The following is a 27,678-nucleotide window of genomic DNA, read 5'->3' as shown; positions in this document are numbered from 1 at the left end:
TTTTACACCAAAACCAATCATTCGACAGTTCTTTTTTAATATAAGCAAAGTATTAATATAAAATTGACCATTGATGACTCTGACCGCTCTCAGGACCTACAGATTCCCCCCGGAAAACCAGTAGAAAGGAACATTTAAGTTGCAGCACCAAAACCAATATATCGACGGCTTTTTTTTCGTGATTTTTGATCAGAAAGCGAAGTATGAGTATAAATTGGATCATCAATGGATCTGACCGCTTCCAGGACTTACGGATTGCTCCCGGAGAACTGTGGAAGGGGACATTTTAGTTTCAGCACAAAAAACAAACAATGGACGGCTCTTTCTTCATGGATTTCAATCAGAATGTGAAGTATGAATAAGAAATGGACCATTGACGGCTCTGACCGTTTTCTGGACCTACGGATAGCTCACGGGGAACCTGCCTACTTCATACTTCGCTTCCTGATCCAAAGCCATGAAAACAGAACCGTTGTATGACTAGTTTTGGTGCTAAAACTAAAATGTCCCCTTCCACAGGTTTCCTGGGCCAATCTGTAGGTCCAGAAAGCCCTCAATGGTCCCTTTTATATTCATTTCTCGATTCCTAATCGAAACCACTAGAAAAGAGACGTCGAATGACTGGTTATGATGCTTAAAATAAAATGTCCCCTTACACAGATTTTCCAGGAGCAATCCGTGGGTCTTGGAAGCAGTCAGAGCCGTCAATGGACCATTTTATATTCATACTTCGCTTCCTGATCAAAAATCGAATGACTGGCTTTAGTGCTAAAACTAAAATGTCCTCATTCACAGAATACTCGAAGGCAATCAGTAGGTCCTGGAAGCGGTCAGAGCCGTCAATGGTCATATTAAATTCATATTTCGCTTCCTGGTCGAAATCCATGAAAAAAGAGCCTTCGAATGACTGGGTTTGATGCTAAAACTAAAATATTCCCTTCAACAGGTTCCCCGGGGTCCAATCCGTAGGTCCTGGAAGAGGTCAGAGCCGACCATGGACCATTTTATATTCATACTTTGCTTTCTGATCGAAAACCATGAAAAAAGAGCCGTCGAATGACTGGTTTTGGTGCTAAAAATTAAATGTCCTCTTCCACAGGTTCCTCGGAGGCAACCAGTAGGTCCTGGAAGCAATCAGAGCCGTCAATGGACTAGTTTATATTCATACTTCGCTTCCTGATCGAAAACCATAAAAAGAGCCGTCGAATGACTGGTTTTGGTGGTAAAACTAAAATGTCCCCTTCCACAGGTTCCCCGGGGCCAATCCGTAGATCCTGGAAGCGGTCAGAGCCATCAATGGACCATTTTCTATTCATACTTCGCTTCCTGATCGAAAACCATGAAAAAAGAGCCGTCGAATGACTGATTTTGGTGCTAAAACTTAAATGTCCCCATTCACAGGTTCCCCGGGGACATCCCAGCGACTCCAGGATTCGTTTATTCAATTGGTTTTTCATTCTGGACACATTAGAGCCCTTCTAGAATAAAATCATAGTGGACGATCTATCAAAGAGCGAGATTCAATTGAAGTTGTGGCCTTACACCTTTGTTAAGTATCGATCAGAACCGATTTTAAAGAAATGGCCATATCTCACTTGATTGTGGTCCGATTCCAAATCTCCATATATGGTTCCAATCAGCAAGAGCCCTACTTCATTTGTGGTTAATAATATTATTCAATTTTTAACCACAACTTCTCCTAATATTCATCTCAAATTAACGGTTTTGAACCTACCTCCGAAAAACCCGGAATATCTCTGGAATCCGGTGGCCATAGTCGCTTCCATGGACATACCTTGAAACTGCATTAATTTTATAGTTCAGACATGCCTGAATCAAAATCGGATGATTACTGACATAGTTACAACACATCTAATTTTACCAAAAATTTGTTTATCCTACTTATTTTGTCCATCCCCTGTAGGGACACGGCAGGTATTTCCGTCCATCGTCATAGGGGCTAAAATCAATGAAAGCAACGTCATTTTGCTAGAACTCTACTATAGCAGAACGTTTCGCCTAAGCTTACGATTGGGTACGGATGAATTTGGCAAAAAAGCTTCTATTTAATTGATATTTGAGACTATGACGATAAGACGAAAATACCTGCCTTAACCCTAACTGTAAAATAATTTTGCTCATGGGAATGATTTCAAAATATCCCTCTACTTGCTTGAGATCAGAAAACAAACGCCAGGAACCAGTCGATTTTAGAGGTCAAGAACTACAAATGCAACACATGAGCATCGCGAAAACAAACTTTTTTTAAATTTTGTCATCCAGTGTTATCCAGTCGATTTCCAGACAATTTTTCAAATGAGTAAAGATCTATTACACACCATCGAGGCAGTTGCGTATGATTTTTCCATATTTATGGCATGAGCTGTTTTTGGCGCATTTCAGGCCTAACGTACCTTTTGATCCTCAGCCCTTTGTGTGTTGGAGATAAAAACTGCTACAAATTTAGTAAAATATATATTTACCCAGGAAAACTTTAAACCAAACTATAGATTATGATTAAATATTATTAAAAATGTGCTGTTAAAATGTAATTACTTTTTCCTATAATAAAATATTTATAAACAATGAATCAACGAATTCGTTTGTAAAAACTTGAATAACTTTATTGTCTATTAGAGAAAGTCTTATGTGTATGTGAAACTCATTTATTCTATAATCACTTGTCATAAGACGAGAGTTTGTACAATCCCATTTAATTCCACCACTTAATTGTACCTTGACAGATACGTATTTCGACCTCAACAGTAAGGTCGTCTCGTCAGTGTCTCGTACTTGACTCGACTATATTCTATAATACCAAATTCAGGTTTCTAAAAAAAAAGTTTCAAAACAGTCACTTAAAGCTGATCCATTTCGAACTAGTCGATCAATTAGTGCCCTCGAGTTTTTACGTACCCTCGAAATCGTCTTCCACGGCGTAAAATCGAATGTTCCCGAGCGTGCAGGCAGTTAGCAAGATGCTCGAATCGCTGGAGAAAGCAATGGTGTGAATTGCTTCGTCATGAATCTTCATGTGTCTGCGGTGGTATGGGCGCGAAAAAAAGATACAAAAAATGATCATGGAGTCACAAAACCGCGAACCTTATTGGTTTCTCGAGATGTGCTAACATGAATTACAAACATGCCAACATGAGTGGATCGGTTGCATGCAGCTATCTTCGATGTATTATTAGAGCATGCTCGCGACAATGGAACCGTCCTGGAAAAACCTGGTCAAAACCTCCGAGGCGTTTCGTCTAATCTGATCTATTCTTGTTTTTAACTTTGAATTTTTTTCGTTTATCATGACTCGTGTTTCCTGTGTTATTAATTTGATCGTGAATTTGTCTACGTTACTAATACGCATCATCCAATGAACGCATGGTGTCTTACCAGCTTATCGACATAGGCGAAATTTTGACCAAAGTTTTCCTATTGTGCGATCATTGGTGTGACAAAACCTTCGACACACATCGTAGCGCCGATAATATGGGCCATCACGTGAACCCAGCGATCGGAGAGATCAATAAGCAACTTGCAACTAACGCTTGACCGTCAAACAGTTTACCTTTTGAGACTTTTATCCTGACCCCAAACGCAAATGCAGCCACTGTCATCGGAACTAACGATCGAGGCGCCGTTTGGGCTGAAGATGCACGCCCGTATTGCCTCACCGGCTTCCTGTGTAAGCACGTTCGTTTCCTCTCCGGTCGCAAGATTCCACAGCATCACGGTGCCGTCCACCGAGGCCGATGCCAGTACTGCACCCTGAATTATACAAATAAAAAGAAAGCACTTTTGGAATTATGTGAAATCTGATTAGTACAGGATAAATGAGCCACTCTCCTCTAATCATTAATTGTGTTGCAACTAAAAGGAATTTGCAAACTATACAGATAAAGGATCATTTTAAATCATTGCCAACGTTCCGATCCAGAAGTTTAGATCGAAACGTTGGCAATGATTAGAAATTATCAACATTTTCATGTCACTGAAAGCCGAAAATCCTAATTATTAGCAACAAATCCAGTCAAAATCCTTGAAAATTATACAGTAAAGCGTCACAAATATTTCATAAAAAGTACATAAATAATAAAATGAATAAAATAAAAAGACTCCTAGGATTTGTTGATTCTGTGGATTTGTTAACGAATATTTGAAAATAGATATTTTGAATATTTTGAACGAAATATTCGAGGGGGAGATTTCTTTTTATTGGCCCATGTGGAAAGTTTCACGATAGAATATCACTGGTCGACAGTAAATTTGTATTCGCGACGCTTATGTGTTGCATTTGTAGTTTTCGACCTCTAGAATCGACTGGTTACCGGCGTTAGTTGATTGATTGGGAAAATTCCGAGATTATTTGGTCACAAAATTGGAGAAGGTTCGTCGCTTTAATGGCGTTGAAGTCATTTTTATGTTTGCATGATTGCATATTCATAGAAGTTAAAATACTAAGTTGATACGTAATCTAAGTTATTACGATATCTGTATGTCCCCATAAGTGTTTTTCATGTTGAAAACTGTTCAGCACTCAGCAACATATAACGGATGCTGTCATAGAGAATGTACAAATTTTCGATTTACCAACTTCAATGAGAGTAAAATTTACAGATTCAGAAGTACCTCATATGCATGCTCTAGAGCCCTTGCGTATTATATGCAGTTCAAATAAGTTCAATGCAGATGTTCTAGGTTCTCCAAATTGTTCTGGAGTACAGATCAATTGGTCTACCAGATCAACCGCAGTTGGTATCAAACCGAAATCAACCCAGCATGTCCATACAAGTCCTCAGAGCCCTTGCGTGTTATATGCAGTTCAAATTAGTTCAATGCAGATTATCTAGGTTCTCCAAATTGTTCTGGAGTATAGATCAATTGGTTTATCAAATCAACCACCCCATGTATCAAACCGAAATCAACCCAGCGCACATAGGAGTACGCAGTGTAAAAGCGTGGTCAAAACTATGCCAATCATTTTGTCGGCTGTAAATGCATTCAATTAACAAGAAAGCGTATTTTTTTGTTTTTGTGCTCTTTGTATTAAACCAGTAGTGAAGTATGGCCACCGGCGGCCTCAGTTGTTGTTATTAGGTAGAGCACCGCTTGGCGTAAGAACGCTGCCTTTGGGAACTACAGCGTGCTTGCAACGAGTTCTCTCTGACTCTGACTCTGTCAATGAGTATGATTTTTATGTTAATTTTCATTCTTTAATTATTACTTACTGAGATTTCCGAAAACGTGCTTCGTTTGTTCACTTCGACTATATAAATTTGTCATCGGATAATGTTAAAGTCTCTGGATAATGTATTGATATTACAATCAATGGAGCAGATCAGATAAATTCGTTGCACTTCAACCGCTTTATTTCTTAACAATCTTTTACATCCGAAAAATGCTTATGACTTTGATGAAAATCCAGCTCTGTTTTGAAAGCGAACCACTTTATGAGCTTAGTCGTTCAAAATCATAAATATTATTTTTTTTCGCCTGGCTTTTCTTCTAAAATTTCACTATATTCAAATAAAAACAAATCACGATTGCGTGAGGATGCGTGAAATGTTTTTCGTGGAGCCTATTGAGGAAACTCCAATCTTTCCAACGCTGACAATTTTGTTGCTTGATCGGGTTTGGAACCTAATCAAAAGTTTAATTTTGTAAAACATATTATTGTAAAAAAGGTAAAAAAAGCTAGCAATTAATGTCATCATTATGGATCATCTAAAGACAATTTCAGATCGAATCATGCTTGGAAACAATTTTACATACCCTCATTATTGGTACCTATATTGATTTTCATCTTAAAAATCAATAAAAACCCAGGAAAACACGATAAAGCTTGAACATTTTTTCATGGACAATTGCGATAAAACTAGAATGTAAATTATGGTGAAGTTTTGACAGCCAGCATTGCTCACAAGTAATCAATATTGATCCAAAAACCCCAGGGCAAGTTAGTATTACTATTTGAGAGTACAAAACCGAAAAATAATATGGAGATATCTAAAAATATTGTTTTTGACTTTTGGCCAGGATTTGGGCTGAAATACTCCTTAGTGCAGCGTATCGATACAAGTCCTCAGAGTCCTTGTGTATTATATGCACTTCAAACAATTTCAATGCAGATGTGCTAGGTTCTCCAAATTGTTCTGGAGTACAGTTCAATTGGTCTATCAGAGCAACCGCAGTTGGTATCAAACCGAAAACAACTCAGCATGTCCATACAAGTCCCTAGAGCCCCTGAGCTTGGTGCAGTTTCGCTGAGCCCCGACTTGTTTGGGCATGCTCGGTTAATTTCGGTTGGATACCAAGGGCGGTTGTCCTGGTAGACCTTTTGATCTGTACTCCACAACAATTTTTAGAACCTAGAACATCTGCATTGCACTTGTTTGAACTGCATATAACACGCAAGAGCTCTAGGGACTTGCAGGAACATGCTAGCTTGATTTTCCTTATGAGGTACTTGTGAATCTGAAAATTTTGCTCTCATTGAAATTGGTAAATCGAATATTTGTACATTCTCTATGTCTCTACCAGATGAGTTGGATAAGACAACCATAAAACGATTGCGAGAATCGGTTAGAAGACGACCGGGAATTAGATGTTTGAAATCATGATTCCCATGAAGTCTTGATCGCACTATTCGACATGTTAACCAAGAACATGTAGTTCCCAACAAGTAATAAGGTTCAGGTTTCTCTTAATACAAGTTGCCATACAAAAGCAATGCACACACTTGTACATTTTATTTAATTAAACGGATTAGGTGAAAATTGCATAAAAAGGCGAATCATTGCACAGAAGTACCATGTGTCTACGTATGATGTTATGCTTATATGCTGCTGAACAGTTTTCAAGATCGCTACCTACCGTTTCCCCTGGGATGCCAATTTTTGCCTGAAAAACACTTAAGGACATACAGATATCGTAATAACTTAGATTAGCGTATCAACTTAGTATTTTAACTTCATAAAAGCGACGAACCTTCTCCAATTTTGTGACCAAATAATTTTGGAGTTTTCCCAAACAATCAACTAACGCAGGTAACCAGTTGATTCTACGTCGCATAATATCAATGTCATTGCGGTTAGATGGAGAAGTTGATTGAAACTAGTAAAAATTACACAACTAGTGTCAATCCCAGCTCTTCTTATTACCGCATCCAAAGCTATGTTGAATATCAGATACAAACTAAAACTGACAAATGGGAGCTTCAATTAATTGCATATTATTCGGCAACTCGGCCGTACGAAAACCATTTTTTTGTTAAATATCTTGGCTGTGCATATGCACAGCATATGTTTCGAAATGGACAAATTGATATGAAATTTGCGAAAAAGAATCCACGTGTCTTGGAGGGACTCGAACCCTCAACCTCCTACTCTCTAGATGGGAGCTTTTCAGTGTTGCAATATCACGTTTATCTGGCATCAGTTTTAGTCCAGATCTCAGGGGTGGTAACAGAAGGAAGTATTAACGTGCCATTAAGTAAAACAAGGTTTCCGCCGTTTCAGGAACGCTTCTTCACCTTGCGGTTGGAATGCAAACAAATGCATTCAGCTTTGCGGAGGGAGGTAAACGAATCTATTCGTCTTTGGAGTCTTTCTGTGTGACCTTCTCCGGGTCAGCACTATTCGGCCATGTATAGTGATTGGCAAACTTCAACTGCATGTACCGAAGGTGATAAACTGTGTTAATTGCAAGCAGCTGGGCCACACCTGCGGCAACAAACCTCGCTATGTTCCGTGCGGAAAGAAGCATGTGGATAGCGCGTGCAAGACGGCACCGAAATGTGACTAAGGCAGCTGGTTAACATTGTAAATGCGATGTTTTTGCTGTGAAACAAGGCTAGCACCAGATGTGAACAACGTTCTAATCGATGATAATTTCTCTTCCGACATCACGAATCCAACCACTACCTCGTTGCTGTATGCCTGCGTACAACACGCGTCGAAGTCGAAGGCCACGGCTAAACATTGAGAAGCTACAAGACGGTAGACTAGCCCCAGGAAGCACCAAAACCGCTACACTAGGTTTGGTGTCCCCGGATCAGATAAACGGCTGGTATTACAACGAATGTGAACAGTTAGTGGAGGAGAACAATGCAGCATGGGCGAGATTGCTGCAACATCGCACGAGGGCGAAAGAAAAAAAAAGAAAGATGAAAGACTAGAGGAAAGTAAAGCAGCTTGTCATAAAAACACGTCGAAGACGAAATACATGGTAGGAAGAGGCTTAAGAGAGATCCACATTAGCTTTCTAACACGACTTTGTATCGGTGGTGACGAAACGAGGGGGTTGAAGAATTCGTGTACTTGGCTCACTGGTGCCATCCGATAACGATACCAGCAAAGAAATTCGGATCGTGGTAGGAAGTCGTGGTCAGAGTCGATGTCTGCGCCACGATATGTCCTGACGTCGACAATGTCGGAGAAGTGCATCAAACAGAACTCGGTCGATTTGTGTTTCTGTATCTGCTGGAAGTAGGTGCTATGAATAGTCATGTTCTTGGAGGCGGCGAAATGAATAAATCGCGAGCCGTTTACGTTCGTCAGCCGGTGGGCGCTGAACTGTCTAATAACCGGTCTGAACTCCTCCTCTTGACCAACCTGAGTTTTCAAAACTCCTATGATGATTTTGACCTCGTGGCTTGGGCAGCTGTCACGTTCCAGCTGCGCGCAGAATGCATAGTTATCATCATCAGTGCTTCCGGAGTGTGGGATATGGATGTTGATAATGCTGAATTTGAAGAACTGACCTTTGATCATCAATCTGCCCATTCTCTCATTGATCGGCCATCACTATGAAAGCTGTTCCCAGCTCGTGTGTGTTGCCGCAGCTCTGGTAGATGGTACGATTACCTCTAAACCTTTGCATCATTGATCCCTTCCAACAAACCTTCTTTAGTGCTACGATGTCGAATCCATGGTTCTTAAGCACATCGGTGATGAAGTTGAGAGATTTTCAGTTACACGTACCGAGTTTCCAATCGCTAGTCCCTTTTCGTCGCTGTGGTCTTCGCTGATTGTTCCGGTTCGTATCCTCACGTTGAATGTTCGTTGCTGTTTTTCAGGGGCTGACACCAGCATAATTTTCATGTATTTTATTGAAAAAATGAATTATAGAGGATTTTGGAGTCAAGCGAGCCTAAATGTGATTCTGCCTTCCTCGTACAACAAAGTTGTACCGAAAGGCTATCATTTCACTCTGAAAACGAACTTTTTACAGGAACATCTGATAGTAAAGTTTCTTATACCATTCGACTCAGTTTGATGAATCGAGGTGATGTCTGTGTGTGTGTATGTTTGTGTGTCTGTATGGTCACTTTTTCAACCTCAAAAACTCACACGATTTTCATGTACTTAGACTTAACTGATTTTATCGCAACAAGTTGCATTTCGTAGAGCCACTCTTCTTATTTCATGCTATTTAATTTGATCAAGATTGATCAATGCGTTCGCAGCTGACAAGGAAAATGGTTTAGGCAGTTTTCCATTTTTCCCATATAATCGGGACTACGAGCATTGAGCAGCTACCTGGATCATTGAGCAGAACGCAGAACTGGATCGCATCTACGAACGCGGCCCGCGGTGTGCCTATCGCCTCTAATATTGAGAGCCAGGTCGAACCGACCATGCACGCTGGTAAAATGCAACTATGGAACCCAGCAGTTGCACGGATTGGTAGTACTCGCTCATCGCTACCAGAGCCCAACCCCCCTGATCCATTCCCAGCACCGGAGTCCATGCTGAACTACGACGTAGATCCACCGGCATTGAGCACCGGAATGCAACAATTAGCTCTCGGCACAACAAGTCAAGCTCCATTACTGGAACAGTATCAACCGATCCCAAGGGTTGAACCTTCGCGACGGGTTTCCATGGCACAGTTGCCTTATTCAGGTAGAGTTTTTCGATTTCGTCGAAATGGGTTATGCGAGGAAGCTCACCGATGAAGAACGTTCCCAAAACTTCCTCCGGACGTGGTATCTACCTATATTAACGAACGCCAATAAGCCAGGCAAGATCAGAATGGTGTGGGACGCCGCTGCAGTAGCCCACGGAATATCCCTAAACTCCGCGCTACTCAAAGGACCGGATCAACTCAGCGAGCTGTTTACCATACTGGTTCATACCGTGAATGCCGGGTCGCTCTAACTGGAGATGTGCGCGAAATGTTTCTGCAAGTGCTCATGCGTCCGGAATACCAGCAATGTCAAAGGTTCCTCTGTTATGATGAAGATGGGACCCTCTGATGACATTCGGGGCCTGCTGCTCCCCTAGCAGCGCCCAGTTCTTGAAAAATCAAAACGCCAAACGCTTCAAGGGGAACTATCCAGCGGCTGTTGGAGAGATCCAGAAACGGCACTACGTTGACGACACGCTGGTGAGTGTGGCAACAGAGAAAGAAGCTGTTGAACTCGCATTACAAGTGAAGGAGGTACACGCAGCTGGCGGCTTCGAAATCCATAATTGGATCAGCAACTCCAAACGCATCGCTGAGGCCTTAGAGGAGAACAACACTTTAGAAAAGAACCTCGACCTTTCACCGGAATTAGCCACGGAAAGGGTGCTTCGTATGTGGTGGTACACCGACGTGGACACCTTTACCTACAAGGTTGGCGCAAGGCGCTACTGGAGGGCCAATACCGGCTAACAAAACGACAAATGCTGCGTGTACTTATGTCCGTGTTCGATCCGCTGGGGCTAATTGACCAATTTCTAATGTATTTGAAAATACTGCTTCAGGAAGTGTGGCGCTCCGGCATCGGCTGGGATGACCAACAAAAGCGGACAAACATGGACATGTATACTTGTATACATGTATACTTCCAGATTACGATTGAAATTTTTGCTAATATTTGCTACTAGCTGCAGTAGAAAGCTCAGAAAAATATCACTTTTCCATGAAAAGATGCGCCATCCAAAGACCGTGAAACGATGCTAAGACAGTTTTTGAAAATATTCTGAATTGATGAAAGTGGAAGCTAAAAACTATATTTTCCGGGACCACCCTATCTAAATTTAGCAATTTTGTCATAAAACATTACCTATATGAGATAAAATAAATATTTATTAAGCAAAAATGCTTAGAATTAAATTCTCTACAACTTTGTAGAATTATATGAACTCCTAACTCAAAAGGGTTAAAAAAAACATTTCCAAAAAAATTTCACCGAAGGGCCACCCTAATGACAACATACACCAAAAATAGATCTCTTCTTGTAGATCATTTCTTCTGAAGACGTCAAAACTCTAGCACTGATGGTTTTCGAGTTATCGATTTATGTCGTGAAATTTGACGAATCCGACCATTATTGTGCGTTGTGAAGTACGGATGTAGAGTTATCTGAAAATTACAGTCCATTAAGTTTTTATTAAGTTTTTATTTATTTTTATTCGGGGGCAGCAGGGACTATGTCCAAGGGCTTGACGATCCTTCCCCAGGCCATCTGTGAGTTGTGGCGCCTGCCTAGGATGTGGTGGGGTTTGACAGTGGGCCCTGTTAAACCTCTATAAGAAGCGGCATGAATCCGCAAGTAGGCTCCGCCAAAGCGACCGTGTGCCGCTCAAAGCGCACAAACCCAAGTCCTGGTGTTAGGTGGGACGCTAAACAGCCCTGACAAGACGGCCCTCCGAAGAGACAGGAGGTTTGCGCAGGCCCAATAAGCCGCCTTTAAAAACAACTATTACGAACGACATAGAAGATAATACGACTCGATACAATCGGCAACGACCTAGGCGACGAATAAAGGATCACGATTGGAAGCTTGGAACATGGAACTGCAAGTCGCTAGGCTTCGCAGGTTGCGACAGGATAATCTACGATGAATTACATCCACGCAACTTCGATGTCGTAGCGCTGCAGGAAATCTGCTGGACAGGACAGAAAGTGTGGAAAAGCGGGCATCGAGCGGGCTACTTTCTACCAAAGCTGTGGCACCACCAACGAGCTGGGAACCGGCTTCATAGTGCTGGGAAAGATGCGCCAACGCGTGATTGGGTGGCAGCCAATCAACGCAAGGATGTGCAAGCTGAGGATTAAAGGCCGTTTCTTCAACTATAGCATCATCAACGTGCATTGCCCACACGAAGGGAGATCCGACGACGAGAAAGAAGCGTTCTATGCACAGCTGGAGCAGACATACGATGGATGCCCACTGCGGGACGTCAAAATCGTCATCGGTGACATGAACGCTCAGGTAGGAAGGGAGGAAATGTATAGACCGGTCATCGGACCGGATAGTCTGCACACCGTATCGAACGACAACGGCCTACGATGCATAAACTTTGCAGCCTCCCGCGGAATGGTAGCCGAAGCACCTTCTTCCCCCGCAAGAATATTCACAAGGCCACATGGAAATCACCTAATCAAGTAACGGAAAACCAAATCGACCACGTTCTAATCGACGGTAAATTCTTCTCCGACATCACGAACGTACGCACTTACCGCAGTGCGAATATTGAATCCGACCATTACCTCGTTGCAGTATGTCTGCGCTAGTTAACTTTTTTACCGGGGAGGTTCTTTTAAAAGAATGATCCGAGTCGGTCGATGGTAAAAACAGAACAGACTTTATTCAAGGTTCAAAACTCAAAATGTAATTTCAGCGATGACGGTCCCGCGGCGGTTGAGCCCACTCAGCATAGATCGATCGGTGCCCTCGACAATGTTGTGATTGTTTTTATCGGCGTTCGTTGTCCCGGCGTTCGTGACCCACTTGAGAAGTGCTGATGCTGCTTGTAGAGTTTAATGTCGTTCGTCGCTATGTGTTAACTTGTCCCCTTCAGTGTGAGGCTCCGTACGAACAATTTCACTCAGCGGCAAAATTTGAAATGTCCTTGTTTCCTCCGGCGTCGTCTTCTGTTGGTTCATTTGAATTTCCACCTCTGGTTTTCTGTTACGAAAGATATACAAAAGAGAACAGCACATATGATGACGGGAGAGAATGATAATCCCCCAAAGATTGTCCAATGTGGCCATTGAATACTTGTAGTGTTCAAACGGATTTGCTCCATCTCCTTCCTAGCTTCTAGATGCAGGTTGTGCAGGTGATGTAGGCTCAAATTAACAACAATACGTTGTTTTTCGATGGGAATGCCATACATCGGTACATGGATCGGTTTACCTGTTATATTCTGGTTTAAGTTTATAAACGTTTGGTTATTGATTGTTACCTTACAGTTGTTGAACGAAATCAGATAAGTCCCGGACAGGTTCCTCTCTGATAAGCCACAGTTGGTTTGCAGGTTGAAATTCCCTAACACATTAGTGATCAGGGGTTGGTTGTCGATTGCTACGATTTCTTCCGTCGGGTTGGCTAGATAATCGCATTTGGCTGGTTTCCCATCTAACAAGTTGGACACACAGGCTGTAGAATCTAGTGTAGCGTCCTTAGCGTCAAAGATCTTTGGCTGTAGGCTGTTTACGACGTAGTATTGAGTTCCATGGTGTAGATAATTGTGGTTGGAAATATGGATTTGTTGACGATTAAACCAAGTTGGTAGAACGAAGATTTTTCTAAAAACTCTCGGGTCTAGTTTGGGCAATTTAAGTAAAAGGGCGATGTCGAGTTCGTTGGTGACTATTGATGTGGTGACGTAGGTAAGTGCTTCGGCGGTGTTCCAAACCAGTCTTTAAATAATCCCACTCCAAGAGCTGCTGAGATCAAACCCAATAGATTAAGGATCGATTCAAATCCCGCAAACGATCTGCATCCAGGCATGCATTATATTTTTCCATTTTCTTTGGGAGGATTGAATCCTGGGATCCAATCCTAAATAAATTTAAAAAACGGTATTCAATCTAGTTATCTATGCTTGAATAACACTTTTTGTCTAAATGTACTTCTGTCAATAAAAGTTTTTCCACCTCAGGATAGTCTTTTCTTTACGAAGTGTGTTGTTTTGCAGCTACATATAATTGGTTTAGTATTGCATTTTAATGAATACTTACGTATAGACTAACGCAAAATGAACTCCCCCAAGAAATTATGACGTTTGAGCGGGTCGCATAATGAACGCCAAATGAACTTTTGTTCGAGAAAACGACCCGCTCAAATGTCAAAATCCATCGGGTGAGTGAATTCGATGAACCCCTGCATAAGTCTATTGGTACTCAGATGAAATATGCAATGCCACATCGGGACCGCTTTGCGATTTGGGCGTAACTTATTTTGTAAACAAACATTGGAAGGCGAATTCCTGCTCCAGGAGGCATTTCCCGAGAAAACCACGGTATGTATTCAACAGAGTAGGCTTTCCTCTATCAGATAGGGGAACTAGTTTTGGGGAAAATCGCTTGCATTCTGCTGAATCCATGAAACAATGTTTGTTTACAAAATAAGTTACGCCCAAATCGCAAAGCGGTCCCGATATCTATATCATAAGGGATTACAATCATTGTTTATTGCAGGTATAAGCAGCGAGAAGCACACACATTTAAAAACTTCTTCACATGGGATCCTAAAGCGCGTTAATTCAAATACATCGTCGATGGCTGGTGATAACTATAGATAGTGGAATATATAGATGAGCGAAGATAAATCCTCTGTCTCCAAACGAACTGTCAAGCGTGTCTCCAAACGAGCATGACGTCACGATTTCAATGGAAACGTTAAGGGCTGTGACGTATAGATAGTAGAATCTATAGATGAGCGAAAGCATGGCTGAGTCGATTTTTTTGCCCGTGCACACGCGCATATGACGTCACAGCCCTTAACGTTTCCATTGAAATCGTGACGTCATGCTCGTTTGGAGACACGCTTGACAGTTCGTTTGGAGACAGAGGATTTATCTTCGCTCATCTATATATTCCACTATCTATACTGTGACGTCATATGCGCGTGTGCACGGGCAAAAAAATCGACTCAGCCATGCTTTCGCTCATCTATAGATTCTACTATCTATAGTGATAACGAGTTTAAACTTAAATTGAACGTCGAGTGTAAAGTCAGTTAAATACACTAGCGACAGGTGAAAATGATTAAAGAAAACAGGAAATAAATTTACAAAAAATGTGAAATTATGTTTTTATTGCACTTATTTTATTACATAAACACGGTGTTATTACAGCCAATCCTTTTAAGCGTAATTTAAAAATAACTAGTCCTTCCATAGCACAGCGACAAAACTTCTATTGTTCAATACATGGATATTTTATGAGAGAAAAAATTTCAAAATTTGGTTTGACCGAATCCAAAGCTAGCAAAAATCTTGTTTCATTACACAGGAATACAGAAGAATATTTTTGTTCGAAATATGACATCAATAAGAAATACAACAATGGTTGTTAGTTTCTTGTGGATTTTGTTCAATCCATATGCGTGGAATGATTCCAGTAATACTGAATAAGATTTTTTTACATATTGCTTTGCCGTTTTTTCATACTTCTAGTAGTTTATTTTTCGCGATTAGAATCATTAGAGCACTATTGTTCTATCCTTATGAATGTAGCTTATTGCGGCATTTTCCCGAATAGTTTATACTTTTGTGTAATATAGAAAGCAATAATCACAACTGTAACTTATGATCCAATAGAGTTGTTAAAGAACCATAAAATTGATGAAGAAAAATCGATCAATGCTGTTTCATCCTTACCCACAATTTCTACTTGCAAACGGATTAATATTGCTCAAGATCGTAAAAATTCAGTCCTTCTATCCTTATACAGCTTATTTCACTTTGTCCACTGTTTTTGAGATTATTTCAGGATCAATCAGAAATGTTGAAATTTGTACATAATATGTGAATTTTGCCCCCGCATGTCCTAATTGTCACTTCGTTTCGTGGATAAATGTGCATTTACCATCTAAAAATGTGTCTTATGTTCTTCCTAAACCTTCTTGAAAAAGTGCGATGTGAAATATTTAAAAAATATATTGTTCAAGCGATTACATAAAGTTTTAATATTCATTAGAAGAAAAATAGTTCAGCTCTATACAAAGGTACCTGTTCGGAATAATTTTGAGAAATTGTGTTCGGAATCACTTTCCGAACAGTATCCATTGACGAACGACTTTCAAAATCAGGATCTTTCTCTCCTAAAACTGGGATTTGGTAAAAGCTTCTTTATGCTTTAAATTCTTGCAACATAAATTAATCATCTTTCAATGTTTAATTCATTTTAATAATAGTGGGTAGGTACATATTGGTGAACAATTGATTATGAGTGCTGATTACAAAAACCAATCAAGGATTGTATCCTTGCATCAATCGTGCATGCTGAGATTGGAAAATTTCAAGATTTGAAATGATCTGGAAAATGGAGATGGTTTCAGAGCATGCTTTTTTAAATCTGAGAATTTAAGGATGCTCTTGAAACACTGTTCCAAACAGTCAAGTTTTCTTTGCTTAAATCTTTAACAAGTAATTCGACTTCTGTCTGACTCAATACCCTTTCATTAAGTATCCCTACTTTGGCTAAAGCAATTGTTTGAATAATGTGATCTAGTTTATCATTCAGGAATTTAAGATTCAAAAATATGTTTACAGAATATAGTTCAGATGATTTTGAGTTAAGCAAGTCAATGGATTCTTTTGTTTTATACACTATTTCCTTCATTTGCAATGAAATTTCCCTATTTATTCTAATCTGTTCATTATTGTTTGCTAACAAGGCCATTAATCGAACGATTGATATTTTTAAGATCTGTAGCATCAGGGCTTCCAGCGATATACTTCCATACTGTTCCTAACTGATTCCATCGTTTTCTGCTTCTGATTGGTAACAAATTTTTTAAGTTGGTATCTAACTCGTTAAATTCATCTAATATGAGACTAGTAAACTGATTTTCTTCTATTTGTTTGAATTTTAATTTTAAATCTTGTATGTGAATTTTGAATGACTCCAAATTAAAGTGGTGGATGTAGTAATGAGAACTTATTTGAATACGTCCAGGGCCTTTATCATATAGGAAAAGAGGTAATTTGTCCGTTTTATGTATGGCGATCGTCTGTTGAGTACCGCCTCCAAAGAGTTGTAACAGTAAAAATCTAAAACGAAATTAAGTGTATCGAATTTTTAAGTCATTTTTGTGGACTCGTCTGTTATCAGAAGTTGTTATAGTGCTATTGTGAACATTTTGATTTTTATTTTTTATAACGTGGGACGGTTTTATCCGTCTTCTTGTCTTTTCAAAGGCTTCCTGGTTTTCGTTTATGTGTTTTGGAGTCAGCTTTTTGTTATGGTATTCTAGGTCTCGATTTTGTTTTTTCTGCAGATTTTGGTAAACGTTTTCGATAATTTTGGAACTTTGGGAGCTTGGAATAATGATTTCAAAGGGTGTGAATTTAGTACAAGAATGGATAGTGGAATTGTACTTAATCAAAGACATTTCGACAAGCTGTTTTGGTTTTTTTCGTGGATTTTCTGCCTTCGTGATTCGGTAAATTTCTTGTAAAGTGGAGTGAAATCTTTCGACTACTCCATTCATCTCACTTCGTCCAGTTGCTGCTATATAAGAAGCGATTTTGTTTTCATTAAAGAAATTTGTTAATTCGCCAGAAATAAACGATTTTTCATTGTCCATTACGACAATTTCCGGTAATTTAAATTTAGTGAGAACTTCTTTTACAGCAGGCATTATGTCAACGGTTGCTCTTGATTCTACTAGCTGGACTTGAGCGAACTTGGAAAATTTATCGACGCACGTTAGGAACATTAATTTTTCTAAAAACATTATGTCAATGTGTACAATTTGGAAAGGTGTATTCGGGATAGGGGTTCTTTGAAGTGGATAATGAATAGGATTACGGTCATATTTATTTTCTTGACACAATTGACAGTTCTTCGTGAATTCTCGAAGCTTACTATTCAATTGTGGAAAATAATATTTCCTGAGGATTTGGGCTTTGTTTTCCTCTAAACCGCGGTGTGCTCTATAGTGCTCTTTTTCAATAATTCTCCATTGAACATCTTCTTCCGGTACGTCGATGAGGAATTTTTGAGAAAAACGGATTTTTAACATGTTTTCTTGAGTAAAGTGTTTTTATACACTTCTTGTATTTGACCCATGATTTTTTCCTCAGTTAATAATCCGTTTAACTTGGTCGGATCAACGTATTCTTTCAGAACCTGAAATATAGAGTTTTCATTAATATCGTTTATATGAATTAAAATTCGTGTATAGTTAGGGAAAGGATGAGTAGTTTCTATTTTGTCTGGACCTCTTTTTATTATTACCTGATGGTGTTTAAAGGCATTAATGGGTGCTTCCGTAGATATGATGAACATATCATCACTATCGTCAGCTGAATGTTGGGTACAAGTCATAGAGCATGCGATGCGACTAAGAGCATCCGCAACGACATTCGATTTACCTGGTTTATAGGCAATCTCGTAATCGTGTTCCTCAAGATAAGATTTCATATTTTTAATTTGGTGTTTGTATTTTTAGGTGATAATGCAAATGTCAAAGGCTGATGATCTGTAAAAATTTTAAATTTGGCTCCGTATAAATAGTTTCGGAATACTTTAAGAGCCCAAAATATGGCCAACATTTCTTTCTCAGGAACAGAATGTTTTTCTTCTGCTCTTGTTAAAGACCGTGACGCGAAATGGATCGGTCTGTCTTTCCCAATTTCACCTTGTGAAAGTACAGCGCCTATCGCAAAATCTGATGCATCTGTGGTCAATATATAGGGCTTTGAATGGTCTGGATATGCCAACACATCAGAAGATGATAGTATTGATTTCATTTTTCGAAGCAATTTGTCTCAGCTTCGTCGAGTTTGATTTTTTTGTTGAACTCATGTTCTTCTCCCCTTAGAAGGTTCGTGAGGGGTTTAGCAATTTTGCAAAATCCTTTACGAATCTTCTGTAGTAACTCATCATGCCAAGGAAAGATCTCAATTCCTTTATCGAATTAGGAATTGGGTATCTTCGAATTACTTCGATTTTTGGGGATTGGCCTTGATTCCTGTGGATCCAATCACATATCCCAAAAATTCGATTTCTTGATGCAAAAATTCAGACTTATCTAGCTGAATTTTTAGATTTGCATCGTTCAATGCTTTGACAATAGTTTCAAGGTTTGTCAAGGCTTCTTCAAAATTTCTGCCAAATACAATTACATCATCCATGTATACGTATCAGATTTTTCCATTGTGTTTACGGAGCACATCATCAATGGCTCTTTGAAAAATAACCGGCTCATTCTTTAATCCAAATAGCATTCTTGTGAATTCAGATTTGCCTTGGTTGATTGATAACGCTGTTTTTCGATGTCGCTCTCTTTCATTCTGATCTGGTGGAAACCAGATGCCAAATCAAGAGTTGTAAAAAATTTTTGGCCTTTCAATTGGTCCAATACATAATTAATTTCCGGCATGGGATAACGGTATGATATGGTTTTTTCGTTTAACTTACGATAATCGATTACCATACGAAATTTTTTTATCCCCGATGCATCCGTTTTCTTTGGAACAATCCAAACGGGTGACGTCCAAGAAGAGCGTGAGGGACGAATGATCCCATCATTTAAAAGTTTATTTATTTGTATATTGACTTCGTCAACATACGCTGCTGGATATGGATAAACCTTTTGGTGAACCGCGATATCGTCGATGGTGTTGATAGAGCATTCAACTACCGTGCTGCATGTAAGTTTATTATCAGGCTTATGAAAAGCGTAGTCATGCTTTTGGAGTACATTTAGCAATGCTTTGTTTTGGTTCTCTGAAAGATGAGCTGTTCTGAATGAAGTTGGGTCTAATGCATTATTGCTTTGTATATCCGCGTTGCAGTCAGTACGTTCGAGTTCAATTTTGTCGCCGTAAAAGGTGTCGGGTGTCGTCACAGTTAAGCTATTCGATGCTTGTCGTTGGGGAATGTAGGACAGGAGGGTATGGTCAGTTTTTGTTCACCTAATTGTAATGTTAAATTTTGTTTGCCAAGTCAACAATTGCACCTAATGTATTTAGTATGCCGGTTCCGACGATTCCTTCGAAAAAGTTATGAAAATTGTGAAGTATGAATTGTGCCGTATGGTCAATTTTTGGTGAAAAAAAATTAATATTAATTGCTGAAGAAGTATTGAAGTTGCCATTTGCACTAGAAATATTTCTTGCATGTAGTTTATATGGTTTCGCATTTTTGAAAGTGTAAGCTAATTTGGGACTAATAATATTAATATTAGCGCCTGTATCAATTAAAAAAGGAAAATTTCCGATAGTGGTTTTCAGCATTATATATGGCATACTTACCACTCTGGGGTCCATTCTAAAAAATTGGTAGATGCAAGGTTACTATCATTTGGAACAGCACTATTTTCGTCACTTAACGGAACGTTGGCGTCGAGTATGTTTTGGGTTTCTGTTTCTTGCTGTGTTTCTTCGTTGTAATATGAGTCGTATCCAGTGTCATAATTATAGTATGGGTCGTAATCGTAGTAGTCATACTGTTCTTCAAACGTTTGGTATGTATCCTCAAGTGGATATGCTTGTCTTTTGAAATTTGTATGTTGTTGGGAAGGAGGGTGAGGACGTTTCATGTTCATTGGAGGGCGATTTCCATAATTTAAATTTCGCGATCGTAGGCTTTGATCGACTTCCATTGGTTCTGGTGGGGGAAATGTTCTTTGTGGCGGAGCAAAAGGGTATGTTCTTTGCTGTGAAGCAAAGGGAAATGGTCTTTGCGGTGGGGCGAAAGTAAATGTTCTTTGCGGCGGTGGCATGAATCTGAAACGATTTGGTTGAGGCTGGTTTGGTTTGAAGAAATACTTTGGCGGGAGCGGAGGTGGTAAACCTGATCGGGCGTTGGAAATATTTATCTTTGGTGGCTCATTAGGTTTAGGTGTTGGTTGGTTGCCCAACTCGTTTCTGAAAGGTGCAGACCTAAAGTTCATATTATAATAGTCCATGCAAAATTGGTATGCTTGTCCGAGCGATGTCGGATTTGTACTTTTAATAAAATATTCAAAGGATTTTCCAATCCTCTAATAAAAGCGTCGAGAGCTTTGTCCCGAAAGTATGTTATGTGTACTGCTGCATTAAGTTTCAATTTATCATCAGTATGAATTTGAGCAATTATGTGGGTCAAAACATCATTTACTCTGCTATAATAAGTGCTAATGTTTTCGTTGGGAAGTTTTTAATTGTAGTCATTTCAAAATCTAGAGTTTTTACGTCACGTTTGTCTCTATAATAGAGAACAAGTGTCGTTTTAATTTCATCCCAATCACACGTAATATTATTTGCGTTTAGGATGTCGGCTGCTTCGCCTGTAATTTTTCGCCGTATCACTCTCTGAAGGAGATTGATTTGATCAGCTGTAGCGTTCCTGGCATTATAAGTGCGAAAATGGAATCTACATCGGCCAACCAGTCCACTATTTCAGTAGGATTACCGCTGAATGAGTTGACTGACCGTACAAATTCGGGGACTCTACCAATAGCGATAAAGTCGTCTGCAGTCATGTTATTATTTACTACGTTGTTCGTGGCCATTATGTTTCTGAAGTAAATGTCCACCCTAGGTTTTTGAAGGAATTCTGTATGATCTTTAATCAATTATATTTCGAAAAGCAAATTAGCTGTATTCACTGATGGTTAATCAATTAGTGAGGCTAGCAATTAGGAAGAGTGAAATAAAATCTACTCGTCACAGTAACACTTTTATGCTTCTACTTGGATTTTCTTGCTCATATGAAAGCAAAAGGTAAAAAATCAAAACCGTCGCACTGTTTTCGACCGTCGCACTGTTTTGTTTCCACTCAGTAGAACGAAATTTTGTCACAATTGATCGGATAAAGATATTCACTTATGGGTAATGACGATGGAGAAAAATGTTTTTTTCTTGGTTTCAATTGGTTTGTCACTTACACTTTTAGATAATAATGATAAAATTACTTACATTAATGCCAGTACCATGATGAAATTCCTGGACTTTTGGGTTGTAACTTAGGGCGGCCTCGCTCGGTGGGGAAAACCAGGCAGCTACTTCGGGTGATTCCTTTTGCCGCTGCAGTGCTGCTACTGGGGTCCTAGTAGCGATCGAGCTTCTCAGCTTCGGTGTCCTGGCTCTCGCTTTCGTTGTCGTGATGGGGCTCGTTGAACCGGATTGTAACAGGTGAACTGGCTCCTTGAACCACTTTCGGATTTTGTGATATCCACTTAGGATTTTTTCCACTTGTTAACAATTAACGATTTTCACCACTTGTAACTTATACAATTCCCACTTTTGGCAAGGTCCCTATTCGGGCGCCAGTTAACTTTTTTACCGGGGAGGTTCTTTTAAAAGAATGATCCGAGTCGGTCGATGGTAAAAACAGAACAGACTTTATTCAAGGTTCAAAACTCAAAATGTAATTTCAGCAATGACGGTCCCGCGGCGGTTGAGCCCACTCAGCATAGATCGATCGGTGCCCTCGACAATGTTGTGATTGTTTTTATCGGCGTTCGTTGTCCCGGCGTTCGTGACCCACTTGAGAAGTGCTGATGCTGCTTGTAGAGTTTAATGTCGTTCGTCGCTATGTGTTAACTCGCTCAAAACTCTCGATGGTGATCAATACGCGTCGGAGGCGTCCGCCGCGGCTAAATATTGGGCGGCTACAAGACGGTAGACTAGCCCAAGACTACGCGCAGCAGCTGGAAGTGGCACTCCCAACGGAAGAGCAGCTAGGCGCAGCATCTCTTGAATATGGCTGGAGAGATATTCGATCCGCCATACCGCAACCGCTGCCCTAGGCACGGTGGCTCCGGATCAGAGAAACGACTGGTATGACGGCGAATGTGAGCAGTTAGTTGAGGAGAAGAATGCAGCATGGGCGAGATTGCTGCAACACCGCACGAGGGCGAACGAGGCACGATACAAACGGGCGCGGAACAGACAAAACTCGATTTTCCGGAGGAAAAAGCGCCAGCAAGAAGATCGAGACCGTGAAGAGACGGAGGAACTGTACCGCGCTAATAACGCACGAAAGTTCTATGAGAAGTTGAACCGTTCACGTAAGGGCCACGTGCCACAGCCCGATATGTGTAAGGACATAAACGGGAACCTTCTTACAAACGAGCATGAGGTGATCCAAAGGTGGCGGCAGCACCACGAAGAGCACCTGAATGGCGATATGGCAGACAACGGTGGCGGTATGGTAATGAACCTAGGAGCACGCGCGCAGGACATGCGACTTCCGCCTCCGCATCTCCAGGAAATCCGGAAGGAGATCGGCCGGCTGAAAACCAACAAAGCCCCTGGAGTTGACCAACTACCAGGAGAGCTGTTTAAACACGGTGGTGAGGCACTGGCTAGAGCGCTGCACTGGGTGATTACCAAGGTTTGGGAGGATGAGGTTCTGCCGCAGGAGTGGATGGAAGGTGTCGTGTGTCCCATGTACAAAAAGGGCGATAAGCTGGATTGTAGCAACTACCGCGCAATCACATTGCTGAACGCCGCCTACAAGGTACTCTCCCAAATTTTATGCCGCCGACTAACACCAATTGCAAGAGAGTTCGTGGGGCAGTACCAGGCTGGATTTATGGGTGAACGCTCTACCACAGACCAGGTATTCGCCATACGTCAGGTATTGCAGAAATGCCGCGAATACAACGTGCCCACACATCATCTATTTATCGACTTCAAAGCCGCATATGATACAATGGCAGCTAATGCACGAAAACGGATTTCCGGATAAACTGATACGGTTGATCAAGGCGACCGATAGTTCTCTACGGACACGAGACCTGGACGATGCTCGTGGAGGACCAACGCGCACTGGGAGTTTTGGCAAGGAAAGTGTTGCGTACCATCTATGGTGGGGTGCAGATGGCGGACGGTACGTGGAGGAGGCGAATGAGCCACGAGTTGTATCAGCTGTTGGGAGAACCATCCATCGTTCACACCGCGAAAATCGGAAGACTGCGGTGGGCCGGAAACGTAGCCAGAATGCCGGACAGTAATCCGGTGAAAATGGTTCTCGACAACGATCCGACGGGAACAAGAAGGCGAGGTGCACAGCGGGTAAGGTGGATCGATCAGGTGGAGGACGATTTGCGGACCCTCCGCAGACTGCGTGGTTGGCGAAGTGCAGCCTTGGACCGAGCTGAATGGAGAAGACTTTTATGTGCAGCACAGGCCACTCCGGCCTTAGCATGATAATAAATAAATAAAAAGTTTTTATTTAGACCACTGAACTCCCGAAGTAACACACACAAAAAAAATCGTTGGTAAAATCCAAAGAATCGTTAGTAAAATTAAGAAAATTCGTTAGTGATTTTCAGTAGAAAGTATTGAACTGTTAAATCTACAATTGCAAAAATGTCACATCGGGAAGAACTTTAACAAGGGTCGACTTTTTGAAATAACATTTTTCTCTTAAAACTAAATGCGTATTTTATACTTGAATGAACGAGTGATACTTTTAAAACAACAAGTAGTGTGCGCTTTCAATTTGAGTCGTCATAATCAAATGTTACATTTGCAAAGTTATTTATTTTCATTTTTATTTATTGTAATCATTATTACAGATATGCCATTATTTTTATGCCTATACTCTAGAAGCATTGTAATCAGAATAACGCCGTCGCCTCGACTTTAGTTGGTTGAATTGTGCTTATTTATTCCGTCTCGGTTCTGACCACCGTTTTGATTGTTGCGATAGTTGTGCTAATGGTGATTTGGTTTGCCTTCATTACGGCGATGCATGTAGAATTTGTCACCGCCACCACGTCCATTTCCATCGTTGCTCAGAAGGTGGCGATTCTCGATGAATATTAGACGATGAAGACGTTGCGAATCAGCTGGGTCGAACTTTCGCTGAAGCGTAGTGATCCAGCCGTTGCTGTGTTTGCGGTATAGAGGGTCTGAGAGCCTTCTGAAAGCAAAACATAGTTTTGGCATGTATAAATGGATGAGAAAATAAAAAAAATAAAGAGAATTACAAAAATTGCAAGCTTACCCGTAAAGCCATATTATCGGACAGTGCCTCCTCCGAAAGTGGATTCCCATAATCACCCTTTAGTCCTATTTCTGCTTTCATGTGCAGCTGATTGAATCCAGGATACCCATATAGACTGAACCTCTCCGTCAAAGTCATCATCGTCGGAGGAACTATATCAATATTTTCTGCTCAGCGTTTGCCTCTTCCGCACCCACCGGTGGAGCGATTCCGTTTTGGGTGTTTCCGAGCTTGGATGTTTCATCAGCAGCCAGATGTACTTTGTCCGGTAGATTATTTCGCCGTTGTTGTAGTCGGGCCGATTCCCTCTTGTGTGTCACGATCGTTCCGTAACTCAGGTTCTGTTAACCTTTTCGCCCATAGAAAAAATCCTGCTGATGGTGCACAACTTTTTTCTCAAATATTTCTGTTGCTGTTCTGACAGATTATCTTTAGCTGCCAGTTATATTATTTTATGTTGGCATGGTTGCCAGAAATATGAAATATCTAAGCTGTTTTGATTATTTTATAATTTTTGTTATGATTGAGATCACTGTGAAAATCACAGTTCTACACCGAGAAAAAAACTTTCATTTCAAATATTTTACATTTAATTTAATTATTTTAGCACTTAAAATTACCAGATTATCCTTACTTTTAAAATAAAAAGTATAAAATGTTGGAATCCCAACTTTTTTTTTCTCTGTGCAGTTGCAGTTCTCCTTATTCAGCAATAGGTATATACAATACAACCATAACAATATTCCTTAATCTACCCAAGAGCAACTACAACCAACTGGCGCCTGCTTCCTTACCATCTTCGATCTATAGCGAAGCGTCGCACACTACCTGATATTCCAACACAATGTTCAATGCGGCTCAATTCTAGTGTTATTAATTTGTTCCACCTTTGAAATCGGGTTTCCTCGGTTTCCTCAACGTGCACTGGGCGAATACACATGACATGACGTCCCAGCACATGACTGCACGAAACCCACATTTAAAAAAAAGAACAATGCTTCGCTTTTTCGTGACCATCCACAATAGTGAAGAACGTGTTCAATGAGAAATCCGGAACATCCTTAAAGGTGGTCAATTCCGAGAGTTCATCCAGAACTTTAATTTAAAAATTTCAAGTTTTATTTAAAGGAGGGTATTTATTTTTTTCCAATATTTATAAATTCAAGACAAAATTTTCAAAACGACTTATCTGCTTTTGTAAACAAAGATTCAAACGACGATTTGACGAATCTGATAGCTCTCCCACGCAAACCAACACCATCAATAGGTAGGTGAAGGATTCCGCTACCTGTTGATGGTGTTGGTTTGCGTGGGAGTGGGAGAGCTATCAGATTCGTCAAATCGTCGTTTGAATCTTTGTTTACAAAAGCAGATAAGTCGTTTTGAAAATTTTGTCTTGAATTTAATTATTTAGGGTCTGTTCAAATATTACGTAACGCATTAGGGGGTGGGGGGTTGTTTTATTTTTGTTACGATTTGTTACGCAAAATATAGGGGGTGGGGATCCTTCGAGAAATTAATTTTTACGAAATTAATTAATTTTAATTAGGGAGCGTCCACAAATTACGTAACGCTTTGAGGGGGGGTGGCCTAAGTTTGACGATCTATACAAAATTTTCAGACGTTTCATACAAAAAGTGTTACATAGGGGGGAGGGTGGGTTGAAAATGCCCAATTTTTGCGTTACGTAATTAATGGATCTTCCCTTACGCGTAACAATTGAGAAAAAATATTTAAATTTCTCAAAAAATAGTTATTGTCATCAAAATACACTACTAAAAATCCACACATATTTATTGGCAAAAATCCATAGATTTAACTTATTATGTTTATCAGCGCACACATAACCATTCTCCACGCGAACTACTTATAAAATATATATCCAAATAAACTTTATGTGTGATCTCGAATTAGCAATTATTTAATTTATGTGTGGTTCCCCGAATAAAAAATACAGTAGAATAACAATACAATTTATTGTAACACTACTATTAATAACATTAAATTGGCAATAGATTATATTGTAATTGAAACCATAGAAATACATTAGAATGCATTGTTATGAACCATTTACTCAAATGTAAATGAAGTTTTCGCAATAGAATGTACGGGTTGTTAAGTATCGTAACTATACAAAATCTGAGATTTTTCCATACATTTTTTTTAGTCACACAATAGAGTGTATGGTTAATATATTGTTGAAATATCCGAACAAAACTGTTCAAAATACAATGGATTGTATTGTATTTGTATAGTAAAACAATACGATTTTTGATTTCTCAGTTGTGACAGCTTTACTGTTCAACAATGCAATTTAAAGGGAAAATATGCATATTTGGCGCTATGAGGCAAATATTGTTATATAGGTTATATGCAATGTGAAGAAACATTTAAAAAATTATCAATGTATGAATCTTATGTACGAAAACGTTTCAGAAACAATTGCAAGTATTGTTACATTAGAGAAATATGTTGATGTATTGTATCCTCAGTGTTGATTCAATCTGTGCAACCATCAAGAAACAATATATCCTATTGTATACCGTACATTGTATGGTAATTCAATTGTTTACACTATTGAACCAATAGTACATTTTTATCCGGGTCTATATCGATTATATTAGGGTGAAGCTATTGCAAAAATTTATAACGGCGACACATATATCTTATATAGATATTTTTGGCAGTGTAGCATAAAACACACAAAAAATAATAATTTATCGTATCGTGATTCAAATTCTACCAATAACAAGATGTTTTCAAAAAAAAATGTATTTGTTACGC

The 27,678-nt window shown here is 39.9% G+C and overlaps 1 protein-coding gene across 1 annotated transcript in view; it reads right to left on the bottom strand.

The window, feature by feature from the left end:
- LOC134210175 (WD repeat, SAM and U-box domain-containing protein 1-like) overlaps positions 1-27,678 on the bottom strand; it is a 67,414-nt gene that overhangs the window by 25,596 nt on the left and 14,140 nt on the right. The window contains exons 3-4 of the mRNA XM_062686197.1: positions 3,569-3,768; positions 2,917-3,038 (exon numbers count right to left, since the gene is read on the bottom strand). Of these exons, the coding sequence (XP_062542181.1) occupies positions 2,917-3,038; positions 3,569-3,768 (322 nt within the window). The remainder of the gene's footprint in view (positions 1-2,916; positions 3,039-3,568; positions 3,769-27,678) is intronic.

Source organism: Armigeres subalbatus, chromosome 2, assembly GCF_024139115.2.
Source record: "Armigeres subalbatus isolate Guangzhou_Male chromosome 2, GZ_Asu_2, whole genome shotgun sequence".
Lineage (NCBI taxonomy): Eukaryota > Metazoa > Arthropoda > Insecta > Diptera > Culicidae > Armigeres > Armigeres subalbatus.
Note: the sequence above shows the minus strand (reverse complement) of the source record. Positions and strands in the feature narration are given on the sequence as shown.